We start from the raw sequence: 20502 nt of genomic DNA, 5'->3' as shown, positions 1-20502 counted from the left end.
ACAGCATTTCTATTTCAATATACTGCTAATTTAAACTTCTCCAATTCTATTCTTAATTGAGACTGTCTCACATGAGCATAAAGGAGAGCTTTGCTACATGACAAGACTTCTATACTCTGCATACCAGCACTGCCAGAGCACTGGTGAAAGATGATGGCAGTTCTCACCATCAATCTAGACTCTTCTATATGAACTAGTATTCTCATTGCCATGTTTAAAAATTATAGGTTTATCTTTAAGCTACACACTAATTTAAGGACAGCAAGAACTAGTCACATAGAAAAAACAGATCCACTTTCAAAAAGTTCTAAATCAGTACAATACTTATGAGAATTATTCACAGAATCACTAGGTTGGAAGAGACCTTCAAGATCGTCTAACCCAGCCCTAACACCTCAACTAAACCATGGCACCGAGTGCCACATCCAGCCTTTTTTAAAACACATACAGGGATGGTGACTCCATCACCTCCCTGGGCAGACAATTCCAGTACTTTATCACTCTTTCTGTAAAAAACTTTTTCCTAATATCCAACCCATATTTCCCTTGGTGCAGTTTAAGATTGTGTCCTCTCGTTCTGCCAGTTGCTGCCTGGAGAAAGAGACCAACCCCCACCTGACTACAGCCACCCTTCAGGAAGCTGTAGAGAGTGACAAGGTCACCTCTGAGTCTCCTTTTCTCCAGGCAGAACAACCCCAGCTCTCTCAGCCGTTCCTCACAGGGTTTGTGTTCCAAACCCCTCACCAGCCTCGTTGCCTCCTCTGGATGCGCTCAAGTGTCTCAATGTCCTTCCCAAACTGAGGGGCCAGAACTGGACACAGCACTCCAGGTGTGGCCTCACCAGTGCCCAGTACAGGGGGAGAATGACCTCCCTGCTCCTGCTGGCCACACTATTCCTGACACAGGCCAGGGGCCATTGGCCTTCTTGGCCCCAGGGCACAGAGCTGGCTCATGTCAGCTGTCACCAGCACCCTCAGGTCCCTTTCTGCCTGGACCCTGTCCAGCCACACCAAACCCAGCCTGTAACATTGCAGGGGATTATTGTGGCCAAAATGCAGGACTTGGCACTTGGATTTATTAAACTTCATCTTATTGGACTCTGCCCATCCATCCAACTGTTCCAGGTCTCTCTGCAGAGCCCTCTTCCATTCCAACAGACCAACACCCTCTCCCAGCTTAGTGTCATCTGCAAATTTACTAATGAAAGACTCAATACCCTCATCTATGTCGTAATGTTCAATAAAAATATTGGACAGAACTGGCCCCAGCACAGACCCCTGAGGGACACCACTGGTGACTGGCCCCAGCTGGATGCAGCACCAGTCACCACCACTCTCTGAGCCCGGCCATCCAGCCAGTTCCTAACCCAGCACAGAGTGCTCCTGTCCAAGCCATGGGCTGACAGCTTTTCCAGGAGTGTGCTGTGGGAGACAGTGTCAAGGGCCTTGCTGAAGTCCAAATAGACACATCCACAGCCCTTCCTTCATCCACCAGGAGGGTAATCTGGTCATAAAAGGAGATAAGGTTGGTCAAACACAACCTACCTCTCCTAAACCAGTGCTGGCTGGGTCTGATACCCTGGCCATCCTGTAAGTGCTGCGTGATGACACTCAGTATAAACTGCTCCATTACCTTACCAGGCACTGAGGTCAGGCTAACTGGCCTATAATTAACAGGATTCTTTCCTACCCTTTCTGTAAATGGGCATCACATTGGCCAGCTTACAGTCATCTAGAACCTCACCAGTGAGCCAGGACTGTTGGTAAATGATGGAGAGTGGTTTTTCAAGCTCATCTGCCAACTCCCTCATCACCCTGGGATGGATCCCATCTGGTCCTATAGATTTATGAACGTATAAGCATTCATAAATGAATATATAAGCAGCTCAGCAGTTCTCTGTCTGCCTCCTCCTGGATAATGGGGGGACCATTCTCCTCCCTGACACCATCTACCAGCCCAGGAGAACAGTTGTCCTGAGGACAAGCCGTCTTCCCACTACAGGCTGAGGCAAAGAAGGCATTAAGCACTTCTGTCTTCTCATCTGCAGTTACTAAGTTCTCTTCTGCATCCAGTAGAGAACAAAGATTGGTCTTACCCTTCCTTTTCTTCTTTTGCTGTTAATATATTTGTTAAAACATTTTTTATTATCCTTTAAAAATGTTGTCATCCACTGAGCTTTGGCATCTCTAATTTTTTTCCCACATGCCATAGCAACTCACTTAAATACTTCCTGAGAGACCTGACCCTCCTTCCAGAGATGATACATCTTATTTTTTATTCCTAAGTCCCTTCAAAACCTTGTTGCCCATCCAGGCTGAACATTTGCCTGTTGAGTCATCTTTCGGCACACAGGAATTGTCTGTTTCTGCGCCCTCATGATCTCTGTTTTGAAACACACCCACCTTTCCAGGACTGCTTCGTTTTTAAGGGCTGCTTCCCAAGGAGCTTCCTGAATAAGTCTCCTAAATAGGCCAAAGTCTGCCCTCTGGAAGTCCAAAACTCTTATTGATGTTCCTCCTGATTTCACCAAATATCGAGAACTCTGTAATTTCACGACCACTATGCCCCAAGCAGCTTCCAACCACAACATCTCCTACCACTCCATCTCTGTTTGCAAAGAACAGGTCTAACATAGTCTTTCCCCTGGTAGGCTCAAAATATAGTGCTGTTATTATACTTTAATAAAGGCATGAACATACAGTTAGTCACTTAAAAGACAACATAAATTCTCTTCTGTTTTTTTATTCTGTTTTTCAGCCTTTCAGTTACATTTTTTCCTCAGTGCCCTCTGCTCTCCTGCAGCTCCTTTCCTAGGCCTCTGTCCTCTCCACTCTGCTGCATCCTAAAGTCACACTGCTGTCAGGATGCTTTACATAGTATTTTGTGTGTGCAGATGTTTACATGAGCATATGCATAAGTAAAAAAGTTTACCAAAAGATAAGTGGGATGTTGGGACAATTTTTTCTCTACTTTATAAATAAATCAAAACTGCTTTACTAAAGCTATCCCACAGACCCAAGCTCATACCCACTCTCACAAGCTGGTCTTTTTTCTTTAGCTCTCACAGACAAGGTGCTTCTTATCTTATTGTAACTGACAAGACAATTACTTTGAACATGTTTCAACAGTAGAGCTGTAGTTATTATTAGTCATGTTCACCACGATCTTGACCTCCTTCAATTAAAAAAAAAAATCATTCCTGAGGTTATCCATTCAAACAGATGTCTCCAGTTATTCAGTACTTGTGCACCAAGCTGGAAAACACATCAGCTTTGAGTAGAGATAATTTCCTCTTTTGGGAAGCTGATACTGACAGGAGTTAATGCTGTTGAGTAACAGATGGAATAGATGTCCCTTGAGTTGTACCTCCCTGTGGCTAATATCTTAATTCCACAAAAAGGTTTAGTGTGTAAATGGGATAACAAGTTTTTTTGTTTCTTTTATGTGGAAAAGGCACATGTATTGCCCTTAACTAAATGTTCTGCATTAAGCCCCAAGAAGCATTTTTATTCCTTCTTCTTCCAAATTTTATGGCCTGCATTATGATCCTGACAGTTAAATCCTACTGATAATTTAAACATTAAATCTGAACAGGTTTCTAGAAGATACGTTGCTGAAATTACTCCAAAATATTTAGAATTTAATAGCGGGTTGTATTTCTCCTACTGAGCTCCAAGACTGATTGAAAATTACAACAAAAGATTATTACTCTATTAAATGTCATAGTGGTTTCCTGCAAGGGAAAGAATGTGTGAAAAAAGTCTAGATATACAAGCACACTTTTTCACAATGTCTGTGTGTGGTATTGAGATACTGGTATCTTTAACAGCTATTGATCACCTGCTGTTTTATTTCAAAGAACGTAGCCTCACCAAAAGGCCTTTTTTCACATCTGTATTTGAGCAAGTACAGCTACAGCTGCTCAAAACCGCGTCAGTTTCTTTCATTTTCATTAAATAAACTGCAGAAGATACAAAAATGGATCAGCAGGTTTTTTAAAATGGCCTAGATCTTTATTTTGAAAATGTATGATTCGACAGAACACATCCTACAAGTAAATTTATGCAAATACCTGCAACCATATTTTTTGGTTGAAAAATACGCAGGTCTGCCTTTTGTCTAGGACTGTAGGAGCAGATATATCAACCTATACATGTACGTTTATCCATATATAGCAGTAGCCTTCTTTTCAAGTCAAGTTAAAGCTGTAATTCCTGAGCAGATGTACATGACCCAATTCAAGAACCTTGAGGATGTTTATTCACCACAGAAACTTAATTTATGCACCAAAATAAGTGAAAGCCCAATACAAAAAGGAGTGATATTAAATACTCTGATGTAGTATTTAACAGCAACAACATTTACATGCAACTGATGTGGATTTATGGAAACTATCCACAAAATTGCTTTAACAAACTAAAGGTCACACCTAGCATACACATATTTTTCTCTATAGCAAGTTAGAAGTAAAGTACAGCTTTTAAATAATTTTCGTAACTGTGATTGTTACACAAAATACGTAGCAAAATTAATGAATATAATAAGTTAGATGCCATCTAGAACCCAGAAATTATGAACCTTGTCTTCTCTGTGATTAATTGTTACAATATTTAATTATGGTTTTTTTCACTTCAAGATTGAGTGCATCCTGTATTTTGCTTATGATTTTGTTGTAAGGCTGAAAGCTACCACAGGCTGGGATATATGTCCCATATGCATGCAGGGTGATTAAGTCCCCCCTCAACCTCTCTTTCATCAACTGAACAGGTTGAGCTCTTTAATCTTCAGTTTATAAGCTTTGTCTAACAACCTCTGGACCATTCATGTTCCTCCTTTGAATTCCTTCCAAGATACATCCCTTTGAAAGTATTTTCTGATAACAAGATATTCTAGAAAATGTTGTGCTAATACAGTAGAGTGTATCCCCCATTTTCAGTTGATATTTATTTTTAATCCAATATTTTTGGCATACCTCAGCACCAAGAGTTCATGTCGAGGTGGTTAACTATCCTGTCTCTAAATCCTAATATCCTATTATGACCAAATAGTGAAAAACATTGTTTTGTAATACGGACATTGTCCTCAGGAATCTTGCCTTGAAAGTAAAAACCAATGGTATTTATTTCTCTCCTTCCCTTTTATACTTCCCCTTAATTCAGTGCATGAGTCACTTTTTACTGACAATAGTTAATAATCTTGTTTTCATTAATCATATATATTAAAATAAAGGCTGTCTTAGTCAACAGACTACTCTGATGTAAGGCGATCCCAAGGCATTTATTACACATAAATAATTTAGTAAAATCATAAGAGACAGTAAATAACTGGTTAAAAATTGCCTGTTTCTGTATTCAAAAATAAACACAACACCTTCAACAACAAGGGAAGAACATTAAAGAAAACCCAAATCACAAAGTACCCAAACTAAGAGGACTCAAATAGACACTGCACAGCATTAGGATGGAGGCTAAAAAATGCTTGGTGGTTTTTAGCCACCTGTTTGGTGTCTTCCTGTGCTGTTGGAAGCAGCCGGGTGTCCCCCACCCTGAGCAGCTCACCTGTTTGCGCATGACGTCCGTGGCCTGCATGATGTAGCGAGGGGGCAGCCCGTGGCTCCGGGCCAGCGTGATGGCCTGCTCCAGGGTGACGCTCAGAGTGCAGCTGCAACGGGGGGAAAGAGGTCAGCTGTCTGATGGTTCCTTAAAACAACTGCTTTTAAATCAGTCATCGTTTAAAAAAATATATATAAATAAAAAGATTGCATGGTAAACGTGCCCCCTATGCCTCCCTCACCCATGCAGGCGTTAGCCAGAACAGTATAATGGTTCTAAGATTTTCAGTGTAACAAGTGTTCCTGCTGACTTACAATCAAATGTATTTGTTTTGTTCTTAAAGAAAAAAACCCAAACAAACAACCCCAACTCTGCAAAGAAACAAAAAACAACATGCAAAAGCCCACACTAAAAATTATAGATTGGCAAGTGCACAACTTGGAGAGTAACAACCCAAGAAAAAATTTTTTTTTGCAACTGTATAAATCCCTTTTCGGGTGGTTTCTGCATGTTATCTCTCACCCTCCATTCTTAAAGCAGACCAAGACTTTATACCAGGATCCCAGTCTCTTACAATTAATTTAGCTTGGTTATTCTCTTGGCACATCAGTGCAGTGCAAAATTAAGAGACATTTACTCTTTCCAAAAAAGAAAACAGATGAAAACTGCATTCCTTCAAATGAAATGTTCTGTGCCGCTTTACCAATCTTTTTCAAATGAACACTTGAGAACAAAACTGATTGTGATACCTCATCTAACAAAGGCTGTCACTGTTGTATCAGAGCAACCAGAAAAGTTTCAGAGCTAAAGAACATGCTGCTGGCACACCAGGCAAGAAGTAGCAGGGAAAGTCCTTTTGGACATGCCAGCTGATATTCATTGTCATCATGAGAACAAGAAAAAATGGTTGGTTTCTTATACAAGCAAGACCAAAACTGTGGAAAACTCATGGATAAAGACAACACCTGAGTGGAAACAGGTGCTTTTTAGAAAGAACATGTTTGAGGGCTGCTATCACCCAAGAAGTGAGAGTGGCTCTATTCTGCACCAGTAAGTTGCTTGATGATTTTTCTCTTCACAACCAAAGTACTGCAATGATCAAATCTCTTGACTCAGAAAGATGGGTTGTAAAGAGAATGATTCCACCTCAGCAGAACCTGCCAAAAGCTGTAATTTTCAAGTTCAAATAATAAAACCAAGACACATTATTAATATATAATTTTGAGCACCCTTTTGGCAAAATCCTGACTGTTCTGAATAGTTTATAATATGCACACAGAACAGACAATATGTTTCAATCAAACACTTATCTTGCTGAGCAGAAGATCTGTAGGAGTAAAAATGTGTCTGTAGTTATTTTCTTACTGAAAAAACCCGAAACCCTGACACATTTTATAAACTGCTTAAGGTAATTTCTTGACTGCAAAAAGTTACACAAAAGTAAGCATAGAAGATACTAAAATTTGATCTGTAGCTTTATTAATGGTCTTTCATAAAAAAATTATAAGCTAAGTGATTTTCCTTGGTAATGAGATAATTTTAATTCCCCAGTTTCTTGTATACACTGACATCAGAATTAACTTGAGGCAAAGTGTATTGATCTTTTCTGTTATGTGTTTGATTAAGGTGTAAGATAGCTAAATGTTAGATTAGAAATTCTAAACACTGTTTTCATCTTGTCTTTGAAAAGTGAAATATTGCACAAAATACACGCTCATAATGTTTGCCAGCACCAAAATTTGAACATCCAGCTTTCAACACCAGACTGCAAAGGAGGTTTTGTTCTACTGACAATGGAAAAAAGCAAAAGTATCTGAAGTGTAGTTTGACAAATATAATCTAAACAAAAAATAGGTATCATATATATTAATGGGCTCAAAGTACAGCTCTCAAGCAAGCAGCTCCTAATCCAAGTTTCCCAGAAATCCTGTCTTTCTGGAACCCTTAAGAGTGAAAAAAATGAAAAATTATATTCTGCATGCGTAAATCAAAACTAACAAAAGAACCTTCTAAATGAAGGTCATTTTTAAGAATTAAATGCAATTTTGTGATTGAAAAAGACTGACAAGCTCCTCCCTATCCAAAACCTGATGAAATGCCTGACTATCATGGACATAATGAGGCCTATATATTTGGGCAGTGCCAACCGTGATTCAGAAATAAGGCTGCCAAGAGAGTAGATAAAGACATAACCAGAGTGGGAAAAGCAGAGACAGATCAAAACAGCATAATAAAGATTTCTTTAGAGGCTGCTATGGAGGTAGGCAACAACTACAATACAATTCTGAAGCACATATGCTAGAATTGAAGATCTCTCTTCATGGCAAGTAAGGATAACAATTCTAAGGAGAGTTTTTTTAACATATCCTATGAAATTAGTAGCAAAGACATTCATGATGACAGCAGTGATGATAATTATTATCACACTTCTTCAATAGTACATTTTATGTTTGAGGTGAAATCCTGGAGTAATGCTGGTTAGATATATCCATTTTCTCTTTTAAAAAAACCCTTATTCATTAACTGATGTTAAAAATTGTTAAAGTAGCATCAGCAACATGATTGCATTTGAATATACTGTTTAATTAGAAGTGCAATTTAATATCATCATATTTTGTGCTCCTTCTATGGCATGTAAAAGGTCTGATGAATGGCAGAGTTAAATATAAACTATAGATTATGGCTTTTGTCCTGTGATTATGAAATAAGGTTACTACTTTCTAAATAAAAAAACCAACAGCACTCAAATAGTGTCATTTTAATTGAACACCAGATCAGTGAGATGGCATCTTCTAATAAAACTGATTGTATAAGTCTTCCATGAGACTGTGCTGAAGTGATTCACATTTATCTACATACTGTTGCTTTCTCCCAGCTCTTCAAATAGTGTTTTTTTAATTAGTACATATCCCTTTTCACAAATCAAACTGCCCTAGACACCTGCTGTGAAAGATAAAATGCACACAAAAAGCATCAGATGGTTACATGGAAAAGTTGTAACAGGAAGTACCTCAACAATAGGGCTGCCAAGCATGGAGAGATTAAGAAAATGCAAATTTAAACCAATGTAACTTCTAACATTTTATTAAACAATATCAAATCTGGTTATTCTCTTTCTTGTAAGATTCTTCTGGTGGTCTAAGCAAAGTTCAGTATCAAGGATTGTCAGCAAATATGTGCTGTAAGTAGTAATCCACTTTCCTCCTGTATTTTGAGAGCTGATAAACAGATGGTATTTAAGTTTACAAAGCAATCTGGAAGCAGTTCTGACCTCTGAAAGTATCTGGTCATTTGGATGCAATCAACCCAGACAAGCCAAATAAGGAAAATATTTGGGGAAAAACCCTCATAACCTTCTGTTATGGGAAGCATAAGGCCCAAATCCATAGATTTTACTGTGTAAACAAATCAAAATCTGTTCTGAATCTCTCTCTTTTCTTCTCACCCTTTTTTTTTTTTATGTGAGAAAAACAAAAGACCCAAATTCATCATCTCAGAATTTATGTCAGTTAGAATGACAAATTCCCTGCCTTGACAGATTACAGCAGCAAGGCAGAGACATTTGGATTTCCCAGGACAACAGGGCTGAGAATTCCTCATTTCATCCATTTGGTTTCCAAGAAACAGAAGGGGCTGCAGCTGCTCCCAGCTCCTGCCTGCTATCCTGAGTCTCCCATCAGTCATGACAGTATTGATGTGAAGATTAAATACAAACTTTCAAACAACTTCTGGATCAAACCATTCTGAACATGCCTGAAAAAGTAAGATTAAATGATTTTCTATCACCAATAGTCCATTTGTTTCCGACTGGATGTGATTTTCACTAAAGGGCTGCAAATCAGCTGGACAGATACATATCTGTCCTGAAAAATGGAGTTGTAAAATATGGATGCAGACTGAAATTTTCTGAGAAATTGATTATTTCACAGTAGCTTGTCTAATGTGACTTGAAAGGGAAAATAACTTGAGTTTGTGTTCACGAACCTACAGAGGTGCCATGCAGCAAAGTGTATATCTAGGTTACCAGAGTGAAAAGGATCTAAATCTTCCAATTCATTCTCAGGTTTCAGTTAGGCTTTCAGCCATTGTACATCCAAAAATGCACCAAAACATCCCATAGAAAAATGCTCTGAGTAGAAAAGATGAGGTGAAACAAATTGGTTTAGTATTTACCACAGTCAGACATGTCAAAATGAATTATGTTCTGTGTGAATAGGAAACAAATATGAAAAGGGTGCATGTATGCTTAGTCTAATTAAAACCTAAAGCTTCTACTCAACATTTAATTTAATGCCATTATTATTATTTTAATTACTTTTGTTCCTGTACATCATAAGCTAATCATTCCTACATTGGACTACTTCTTAGACCAACTATGCTACAAGTATTCTTTTTTTCTCTGCCATCATTTAAATTAATTGTAAGTAATTAATTTTAATTTAAATTAATATGCATAGAAGGAATATTATTAAAGTCAGTGAATGCAGCAATTAAAAACTTAGTGTTAAAGTAAATTACTTTGGGGTAAACAATTTTTGGGGCATTTGTCTAGAATTAATAGTGATGACTGGGTAACAGGCATTGATTCTGATGAACAACCTGAAGAAGAAAATAGACACAATAAAGCTATAATGGAAGACAAATGTTGTTCAAGACTATAAAAAAATAGGTGTAAAAAGTATAGGCAGGCCTAATTCAAAACTCTCCCACAAGCTCTAAGATGTTCTCATTGTGTAAATATGGCTGCATGCAAGTAAAACTGGAGCTTGCATTCTCTGTGCCCATATACTGAAACTTTGCTGAACAGCACTGCTTTTCAACAGAGGTAAAATTGGCCAGCCATTAAGTATTAGAGAAAATGAGCATAAAGTTCATACACTAAACTACAATATTTTATTTCATAATTACATAATTAAACTCTACAGGAGTTCAAGACTTAGTTTTTATAGCTGACATGTTGCCAGTGTGGAAAGGCCACTACTTTAAAATCAGTGTTGGATGGAACCCGTCCACTGAAGGCCAACATATAGAAAGCCATTATTATGCACATGAAGTGTATTTATCCCACTCTGAATTAAAAACAGCACTTCAAAAAGTAACTGTCTGTGGAACATACACCATCACCACACAGAACGGGCATGTGCAGCCCGTGTTAAATGGATTTTCTGCCTTTCATCCATTAAGCATCAGCATGCAGGGTTTTTATTCACAAAAGGCACCACTGTGGTTACATAGTTGTGCAAACTTTGGAATAAAAGTATCCCAAGTCCCTTATCAGGAATACCTCCACCATCCTACAACAGGATAATCAAACCCAGCTCTACCAGACATTTTCAGACACAAACTACCAACAGATTTCTGACTTACTGAAGTAGATGGCATGAACTTATCAAGCCAGAGAATTAGCCTTGGGAGATACATATCTGTTAGTCATATATCAGACCTACCCTTGGTTAATTAATTCTTCTCCAGGTTACAAATATATTTTTATCAGGGGTATTTGGTTCAATATTAGTATTTTTTAATAATGAAGTATGAAACACAAAGGAGGTAATGTTGATTTGAAAGATTATTGTCATCCAATCTATTTCCAGAAATAAATGTAACTAATCTATCTCTTTAAAACAGAGAGATTTTCAAAGAAAAATTAGGAAGAAAAAAAAAAAAGGCACTTCTTTTTACTGCACATCATCTGTCAGTGTTAAAAAACTGCAGGGAGCATCTTTTTTCCAATCTTTTTTCCTGTAAGATCTTTGTATCTGTAGTCAGTTGGAAATGCTGCAAGGAAGCAGTTTCACTATTAAATATTATTTGCTTGATGAGAGAATAGCATTTCCAAAAATTTGAAGTATTCCATGCCTTTTATTTACTCATTTTCCATCATACTTGCAAAAATAAACAAGCACAATATAAATCTGAGTTTATCTGAAACCCCAGCTTTGGCCATTAGCTCTCATTCTGTGCAGAAAGTCTTTCCATTAAAGGCTTCTTCCTCTGTACACAGGCAAGTAAATCTGGCAAAAACCTGAAATTTACTACTTGTCTTGTCATAATTCAAGCTATTCACTTACCTCTCCTTATGCCAAAAATGAAAGCAGATCTGGTTAAGTTTTTAATTTCAGATCTTTCAAGAGGTCCTATTTTATTTTTATTATAAAATAGAAGATTTTACATGAAAAACACCAGTTTCAAAGACCTGGACTGCAGATAAGTCAATCGTGAACTGAAGCATGAAAGGATGATTCTGTAACAGCAATGTCTCAACCCTGCTACTAAACATCCTTAATGTTAAAAGAAGACCAAATAGAAAAAAGCACACCTTGAAATCCATACCAGTAAAAACTTAGATCCATCTTTTCTGTCTCACTGCATTTAATGCACTTCTCTGCATTTCAGATTGCATTTTAAGCAAAGTAGTGTCTCAGAATTTAAAACTTGCTACAGAACAGTTAGACTGTAACACAGACAGTATAAGTATTAGATATACTAGAAGTGACAGAGCAAAAATGTATCAGATTGCTTATGAAAGACAAAAAATAAAGCAAAATAAAACAATTACGACAGTAGGAACAGTATAGCACTATTTGTGCTAAATGTCTTGCTTATTTTATTTTAAGGCAAATTCTCACATATTTCAAAATTATTTAGGTGGTTTTAGGTAGTAACCAGCACAGAATGTAACACTATTATCCTAAATAATTTTACACAAAGAAAAGTTTGTTTATGTCTCAGTGGTATGATATCACAAAAATACACTAATTTAGACATAGATAACAGAACTACCATTTAAAAAATAGAAGACAACCTTGACTAAATGGGAAAGTAGCAGGACTAAAAGCCCAGCTGAGACCAGATGGCTGGAGAAGGGTATGGATTAGTTTTTCAGTCTGTGCTAACCTGTCTCCTGAAAGTAGTCCCATTGATCCCTGAAAGCTCTCTTACTGAGGAGCTGATAGCCTAAATACAGATGCAGAACTCTAGGGATTTTCTTTGTAGCATGCACTCATTGAGCTAAGAACTAAACTCTTACAGGAAAATTTCTGAATCTAAGAGGAAGAATTCTTATGATAGAATGTCTAAAATACAGATTCAGAGTACCTCTTTTTCACCTTGTTTCGTTTGATTCACAGAAAGGCAGCTGGCCGTGATGGACAGCTTATGGTGCTACTCTGCTTTGCAATGTGGAAGATGAAGCAGGTTTAGCTGGATTGCAGGATCACTGCCAGCTACAGGAGACAGCATAATCAACACTTGGCAAAACCTGCCTCATCCTTCAGCCAAGTGTCTGCCAGCCAGAACCCCATTGCTTGAAGGATGGTAACACTAAGGAGAGAATTTCTGCAGGGGAAATTAAAATTCAGAAAAGAAAATAAGACTGTGATTTTTCTGGGTTTCATAAAGATTATAGAAGATTTTTTCCCTTGATCCTCCAGGAAATGCAAGAATTTAAATAAACTTGGGATTTGTTTCATTTGGATGCTTTAAATGATTCCTTTGAGCCTGCAAGGCCTATGGTCCCTGAACATTCTGCAGCTGCTGCACCTAATTTCATTTTGGAACGGAAGGAGGCTAGGACATGTCTGTGCAGTGCAGTCTTGCTCTTCTCCCTCAAGCAGGAGCTAGAATCATGATCCAATAAAATTTAAAAGTGCCTTTCATCACCTGCATTTGTACAGACTGATTGCAACTTCAAACAGAACGAACACAAGCAAAGAAAGCAGAACGTTGTTTACAGGGTGACAGCTGGCTGGCAGGCTGAAATATAATTATGAATGATAAAAAAAGGTAAAATAAAAATGCAAACTATTGATTTCTTGAACTAATTTAGAGCTCTGTTCCTCTTGTTTATCAACAAGGCATGTTCGTTTATGATAATCCAAGGGGAGGTTTGTAGCACTCACATATCACTTAGGACAGTGAAGGTTAAAGGGACTTATTTTCCCCCAACCTTGGTTTTCTGGTACTCAAAATGTATTTGAAAAGAACTGCTGTCTGAAATAGATATAGGATTGCAGGCTGTAATGTAAATTGGTAAACATATTGTCATAATAAAAATCAAAGAAAAGCAATCACCAGCAATTCAAAATCCCCAGCATTATCTTGGATATAGGGATGAAAGCATGAACTCTGTCAAGCTGTTTTAGCCTAGTACAGCGTAAAAAGCAATTTAATATGGATCACAGAGAAGTCAGAAACCAAGACACTGCTGATCCAGAGATCAGCAATCACTGTCAAAGCAGACAAAGCTGCTGTTTCATAGTTCTTGGCCTCTTCTGCATTGAACTGTCACCCAGCACCTCCCTCACAAGCTATCTGGGACTTCTGGTTAGTAGGAGCAGAACTTCCCCCTGCCCCCTTGTCAATCCATGACACCTAAATAGAGAGAACACAGAAAGAGCTCCCCAGTCAGTTCAGTAAGACATGAATAAATTGAGTGAGGGAAGGCATGTGTGTATATATATATTTATAATTATATTAAATGTATTTCAACTGTGACAGATTAATGTCTTGCTCAGCTCCCACTCCCCATGGAAAAAAGAAAGATTCCGATGAGTAGAGCACTCTGTACTCTTCCAGAGACTCTCAGACATTCACTCCCTTAAAATCCAATCATAGAAACTGAGTTAAAATGAGGGCTTTTAAAAAGAAAGTAGAGGGGAGACTTGCTCCAAGTTGAGCTTGATTTTTAAGCTGGCAAGACTGACAAATGAGATTTTCAAAATTAATCTGGAAGAAAAATTCACATCTTTCCCCCATATGTTTTTCTAATAGCATCTGTAGATAATATCAGTTTTTAACTCATTTAATATCCATGGCCTAGTGTTAAAAAACCAGTCATGAGTCATTGATCTGGGCCTCCAAAATGTAAGGTTCTGCAACTGATTGTAATCATGGACTTCACAGTATTTAGTTTCTAAGCTAGATACACTGCTGAATACAACCAGAGATAAATATCACCTCTAACTGAAAATCGGTAGCTTGACCTCTAAAGAACTAGCTAACAAGCTAAGGAGCACTATTTTGCAACATTATCTGCCCTGATTAAATACTACTCCACCAAACAGAAGAATTTAGCCTTCAAGATTACAGGCATAAAGCAAAATCCTCTATGTCTATGGGACTTGATCACATCCGGCATTTTACTCTTTCCTCTTCTGTCCTCCTCATAGGATTTTGTGTTTTTGCTGCAAGACTCTTTCACTCTGAGAGCAACAAGGGGAGTAGGTGCACAAAAACACTGCAAAATTTAGCAATAGAAATGCAGGGCACAAAATTCAATGAGCAAACCTACTAGCTGGAAACAAAGCAAGCTTTTTGTCTGGGCAAAGGCAATTTCAGAATGTTATAAACCAAAACCCACTTACTACTGGACTGTAGAAATGTGACTGGGGGAGACCAGAAAGAGAAAACTGTACATATGCTAAGGAAAATCTTCATCCATCCAGTTTGCATGTGCAACAGTAATTTCAGGAAATGGTTATTAAAAAAAAAATTCTTATCTTTAACCACTTAAAGGCACTTATTCACCTTAGAAGAGTGAATGAATCCCTTCTTGTCCCTAAATACATGAGTTTTCTTTTGAACTTCTGGGTACAAACCCCTGAGTACCTATACAAATTCTTAACTAGCCCGCTCGTTTTTCTTGAAGGGCCTATCTTGAAATATCTCTGATAATGCCAAGAGTTGATGTTTCTTTCTCTGAACAGATGGTAGCCACAAAGGCAGTATTAATGCACAAATGCAGTAGCAGTATCATGTAGCAAAACTCAATTGGACTCACTGTAAAGTGGAACTAGTCATGCTTTAGAGAAAAGCATCTTGCACCTTTATGTAAATAGACGATGATGAATCTTTTAACATCTAGACAGAAACCCACACATAACACTTAAATTCCATTCCCATATTCATAATATAGTCTTTAAAAGCAATATGTTGGTCTTCTAATTTTTTTTGTGGTTTTTAAATACACTTATAGAGACATAGCCCTAGTTTTGAGCAGAAAATTGATGACTAATTAATTTTCACCTTAGAACTGCTAATGTTCAGATTTAAGCAAACCACATATTATTCAATCACCAAATTATTCTGAATAATTTGTGACCCACACACTACAGGATAGTTATCGTTTATTTGGCCTGTTTTGACTTTAGTCTTAAGCTATCAGAATTTTTGGCACTAATGTACTGACAAATTCATAAAATGGTGATCAAACCCAGAGGCAGTCTTTTTCAGCTTGAAAAAACCCATCAGAATTATGCCCAAAGTCTTTTCTGATCACGTAATATATGAATCTGAAAACAGGACAAAGAGAAAAGCTGTACAGCCTCATGATCTTCTGAAACAACAGTGTCATGACAGCCCATGCTCTATAGTATTTGCATCTTCATCTGATACAGTGACAAGTGTTACATAACAAAGCTTCTTCCTGCTATTCCCTAAAACTAAGTACCATATACAGTATGTTATGTACACCTGTATCATTGACAGAAAGTAATACAAGTACTCTGTTGCCAGCTCACAAATGGCAAATATCGTCTTTATACGGCTCAGGTTTTTTAGCTGTATATGGAGCTTTTCCTTTTTTTTATGCCTGATAATGTGCATTACAGCTTATATTACAACTGCCTTTATTCTTCTCCTCAAAACTCTTTGGAAGACAGGTTATTACTTAAAATGAGGAGAAATTAATGCTCATTCTAACACAAGGTTTTGGTAACCAAGACTGCTAAAATAAGGACTTGCACAGATCAGAAATTAAGCAGCATTTTAAACATACTGCTATCCCTGATCTATTCTGATTGGAATTCTTATGAAAAGAGTGTATTTTTAGTACCAGATTTTTTGTTAAGTTTTTTGTTGGGGTTTTTCCCCTTCTCTAATTTTAATCTCTGCTTTTTTGGTACACTGTCCCAAAAAAATTGTAATCTGGCCAGTTGAAGCATAAATATATTGCTGCCTGTGACAGCTATGATTAAGTACTAGAGAGCTCTGTGATGATGCTATATATATATATATATATATATATATATATATATATATTTGTCTATTAAAATCTCTAAGGATTGATGACAAAGTTCAGTTGACTATAAGTCTGTTTTTTGGTATTGTATTAAACACACCACTGTCCTTCAGGCTGAACCTCTCATTATTGTAAGGTGTACCTGCAAAAACGCATATGTCTTATGTTTCATCTTTTTTCCTTGAATCGAGCTCTACTTTATTCCCTGTAGCATACAAAGTCAATACAAATTTCAGCATTTCTTGCCTGTATTGAGAGTTCAATATCACATGTATTACTCATCTAGGTAACATTCCTCTTCCTGCTCTAGCAATTAAAATTTCTGCCTTTTACTGACTTGAACAAGGAACGATCTCATTAAAACCGCACAATCCAAAAAAAATTGTACAGTTCATTTCTGTCAATCACTGCAAACACGATTCTAGAATTTCATCACAAATCCTTCAAGTCCACTCGCTATTTCATGTAAGATATTCAGCGTAAGATCCATCTCTAAAAGAGCAGCAGTCTCCAACCTGCAATGGGGGAGTGACTGACTGCAACAACAGGAGGAAAGGAAAGCCTGCCATACCGGTGAACTCCGCTGTTGCACATGATGATGTGACAAGCGCCAAGCCTGCTGCAGAGTTCAGAGGACACCGAGAGCAGTCCGACTCCGGAAGCGCTGCACGCAGTGTACGCACAGGCAGCCGTGCGCTTGGACCGGATAAAGGAGCCTACGAGCCGGTAAAGCTCCTCCAGGCAATTGAGAGGCCTCATCAGCTGCAAGAGAGGAAGAGAGAGATATTTCAATATTTGCTCCTGAGAGCATAGGAAATGCTCTAACAGAATAGGTCATCACAGGTGCAGGTAGAGCACCAGGTCTGACTGAAAAAGCCAAATTCCATGACATAAATACAAACCACAGAATCTTCTGATACACAACATATGACAACTTTCTAAAGCTTTTGAGTTTGTCCCATCACTGTCTGTTTCATTCCCAATCCTATGGAAGTGTTTTCCACTTCAGTAAACTCGACTGACCCATGAGTGCTGTATCCATTAATGGACTGGGAAAAGAAGGGAAACCATAAAGAAGCAACCTACAACTGCACACTTACACAGCAAGATACCAAGACTTGTTAATTGACTTGCTGAGAAAATCAGCTTACATTTATGACAACACTGTCCTTTATTTATCAAATGTCTAGTTCCTAATCCTGACTAACATAAAACAAAATAAGTTAACAGATGTGACAAAAACATACTACAAAGCAAGAACAGTAAACTTTGTAGCAAAATAATCCCAGCATTACTGTATTAAGAATGAATAAAGTAAAGAAGGCAGCTTTCAAGTGCAAAGCTTGTGTCAGAAGACGAGCCTTCAAAAGTGGCCTAGCAATGAAAACCAGTATCTCATGATGCTTTGTGTAAATGAGATGTTCACAATACAAATTTTCAGACCATCTAATTCCAAATTCCCACGTCTCTTTCTTCCAGAAACACTTAAAGATTCCAAAAAATCCCCATGCTGCTCAAACAATTAATCTTTTGAAAGATAGATTGATTCCCTAAAAACAGTTTTAACCAGTTAGAGAAATGGCAGCCTCACTAGCCTAACAATCCTATGATGGTTACTTCATTGAAAAGCATAGATGTAAAAAAAATCAGCTATAACAAATAGCATATTTAAACCTGGGTACAAACAGATTTAACTTGGTTTAGGTCCTACTAGTTTAACTTGCATCCGTGTAAATTGATTTTAGCTGATGTCATCTACTAATGCAGAGCTCCAAACAATAAAGTGAAAGGTGCAGCCAGAAATGGATCATGCACTCACTCTTGGCTTGCTCCAGTTGCAAAATAAATGCATTAGCTTAACCTAGCATCCCTTGGTCACCTGTGGATTATGAGATGCTTTTCTCTTGCCCTTGAACTTTTTGCTGAAATACATAGGGAACAGGTTTAGGGGTAACAAGCACTTCCCTCCCAGCTAAACATCCCCTGCTACACCTGTAACTGCTAAGAAAGTTGGTGACCCCCCAGGGAAGGAATGGCAAATGTCCTTCTTCCCTTGTGTGCAGTCCTGAATGGATCCAAGAAACAGAAACTACCAGTTTGTTAACACTGGTGCTTGATGATACTGACATAAAATTTTAGTCTGTCATAGGGCTCAGCTGATGAGCACTGTTATTTCTCAAGCCACAGTAGCTCAAACACTTTTACAGGCAAGACCTCAGGAATTTCTTTATTTCCCCTGCTGGGGTGCAATATGGGAATTAACTATCCAAAAGAGAAAAGAGCATTAAATGAATTTTTATAGCCCCTGGGATCTCTTAGCCACAGAGGTTTAAAGACAGATGAAAGCATTTGAAGAAAGCCTAAATGAGAAGGTCCAGCAGAAAGCCCACTGAGCAGGATGCTGAAGAGTATTTAATTTGGAAAAGCAGTTCCAGCTTTCAGAACAAAGAATTTCTGCCTGCACCTGTCCTCTCCCGTCCTATCTCACATGCTCCTAGAGCAGCTGCATTGCTCTGAAAGCACAGTGCGAAAGGAAAGTAATGATTCATCTTCTCAAACACAGATACCGTCCTGCCACACCTTTTAATGCAGAACCACATGGCACCACCTACCCCAAAAAACACAGGTGGGACAAAAAAGCTGCAAGAGCTCCTTTCCCTGCCCCTCTCCCCACAGCTTTAAACGATTCCATTTTTGATGGAATAAAGAAATTCTTAGTAACACAGTGTGTAACATGCAGAGTTTAATTAGACATTTAATATTTTTATTTACCTTATCTATATAAGCTCCTTTAGATGTTGAATTTGGAGGCAAGTTTGACTTGTCCAGGTAGAATGCCCTGAAAGAACAAACAGATAGAGTAAGGCAAAAACTAATTGTTTCAAGTCCTGAACAAAATTTCTACAAGGGACTATTAGACATCATCATAAGGTTGGAGGGTTTTTTACCTAATGGTAAGAGAAGGTCAAGGAGTAATACAATAATAAACAGGCACTATTTCTTTTAAAGTAATAAGGCACATTTTTTTTTTATACTGGAGTCAAAAATTGTCCCTTTGCCCTTTGACAGCACAGTGCAAAATTCTAACATCTAGTTAACAGAAAAAAACAGGATCTGAAAGCGATTTTCAACAAAGCTACTCATGAAAAGATCTGTGGCAACTGTATAGATTTTAAGAGTAACTTTGGGAAAGCTGGCATACAAACAGTGCCTGAGCTTCACATTCTACATGTTTTTTTTATATTTGCTGTATTTAAGTGCAGTAACATAAAAGCAGAATCCTCAACATGAAACACCATACTGACAGAGGAAACATATACATGTTCGTAATGTAAAAAGAAATAAAAAAGCAGAAACCCTACGGGGGAAAAACATGAATTATACATGTCTTCTTCAATTCTGGAACCCTAGAGGAATTTTTGTTTTAACTTTCCAACTTATAAGCAATTTAATTGCTGACCACAGAGGAGCTATCATTAAACATCTCATAGGTAAATATCGTACATATCTTTGTGATAAGATCACAGATTTTATTGCCTCTGCAGCAGCACTTAAGTAAGTCTGTCCCTTCCACAGCAGTGAAGTTGGACCAGGTGGTCTTGAAAAGATGTCTAACCCAAACCATTCCACGTTTCTCTGACCACAAAACTCATTCTGCTGGTTGTAAAGCTCCTAAAATCTCCTTTGGCAGTGAAAAATATAAATATTTGGTAAGCCTCCCTACCTACCAGTGAGAACCAGGCAACAGCTACTAATGCAGAAACTCTGGTCAATGTTTAAATGAAACAGAACAAGAGAAACCCAACTGAACTGTGGAACACATAGGAAAAAAAGGAGAGATTCTCCAGTGACAACCTCAAGGTATCACTGTGATCCAGCTCCACTGTGTGTGCTCAAGGCACAGACCTGACTAAAGGTCACAAGTGAGCC

General features: G+C 37.9%; 1 protein-coding gene across 1 annotated transcript in view; it reads right to left on the bottom strand.

Annotated features, from left to right (window-relative positions):
• Positions 1-20502, bottom strand: part of PREX2 (phosphatidylinositol-3,4,5-trisphosphate dependent Rac exchange factor 2) — a 169117-nt gene that overhangs the window by 11844 nt on the left and 136771 nt on the right. Inside the window, exons 36-38 of the mRNA XM_015619412.3 lie at positions 19345-19411; positions 17144-17334; positions 5559-5661 (exon numbers count right to left, since the gene is read on the bottom strand). Coding sequence (XP_015474898.1) covers positions 5559-5661; positions 17144-17334; positions 19345-19411 — 361 coding nt within the window. The remainder of the gene's footprint in view (positions 1-5558; positions 5662-17143; positions 17335-19344; positions 19412-20502) is intronic.

This window comes from Parus major, chromosome 2, assembly GCF_001522545.3.
Source record: "Parus major isolate Abel chromosome 2, Parus_major1.1, whole genome shotgun sequence".
In the NCBI taxonomy this organism is placed as follows: Eukaryota; Metazoa; Chordata; class Aves; order Passeriformes; family Paridae; genus Parus; species Parus major.
Note: the sequence above shows the minus strand (reverse complement) of the source record. Positions and strands in the feature narration are given on the sequence as shown.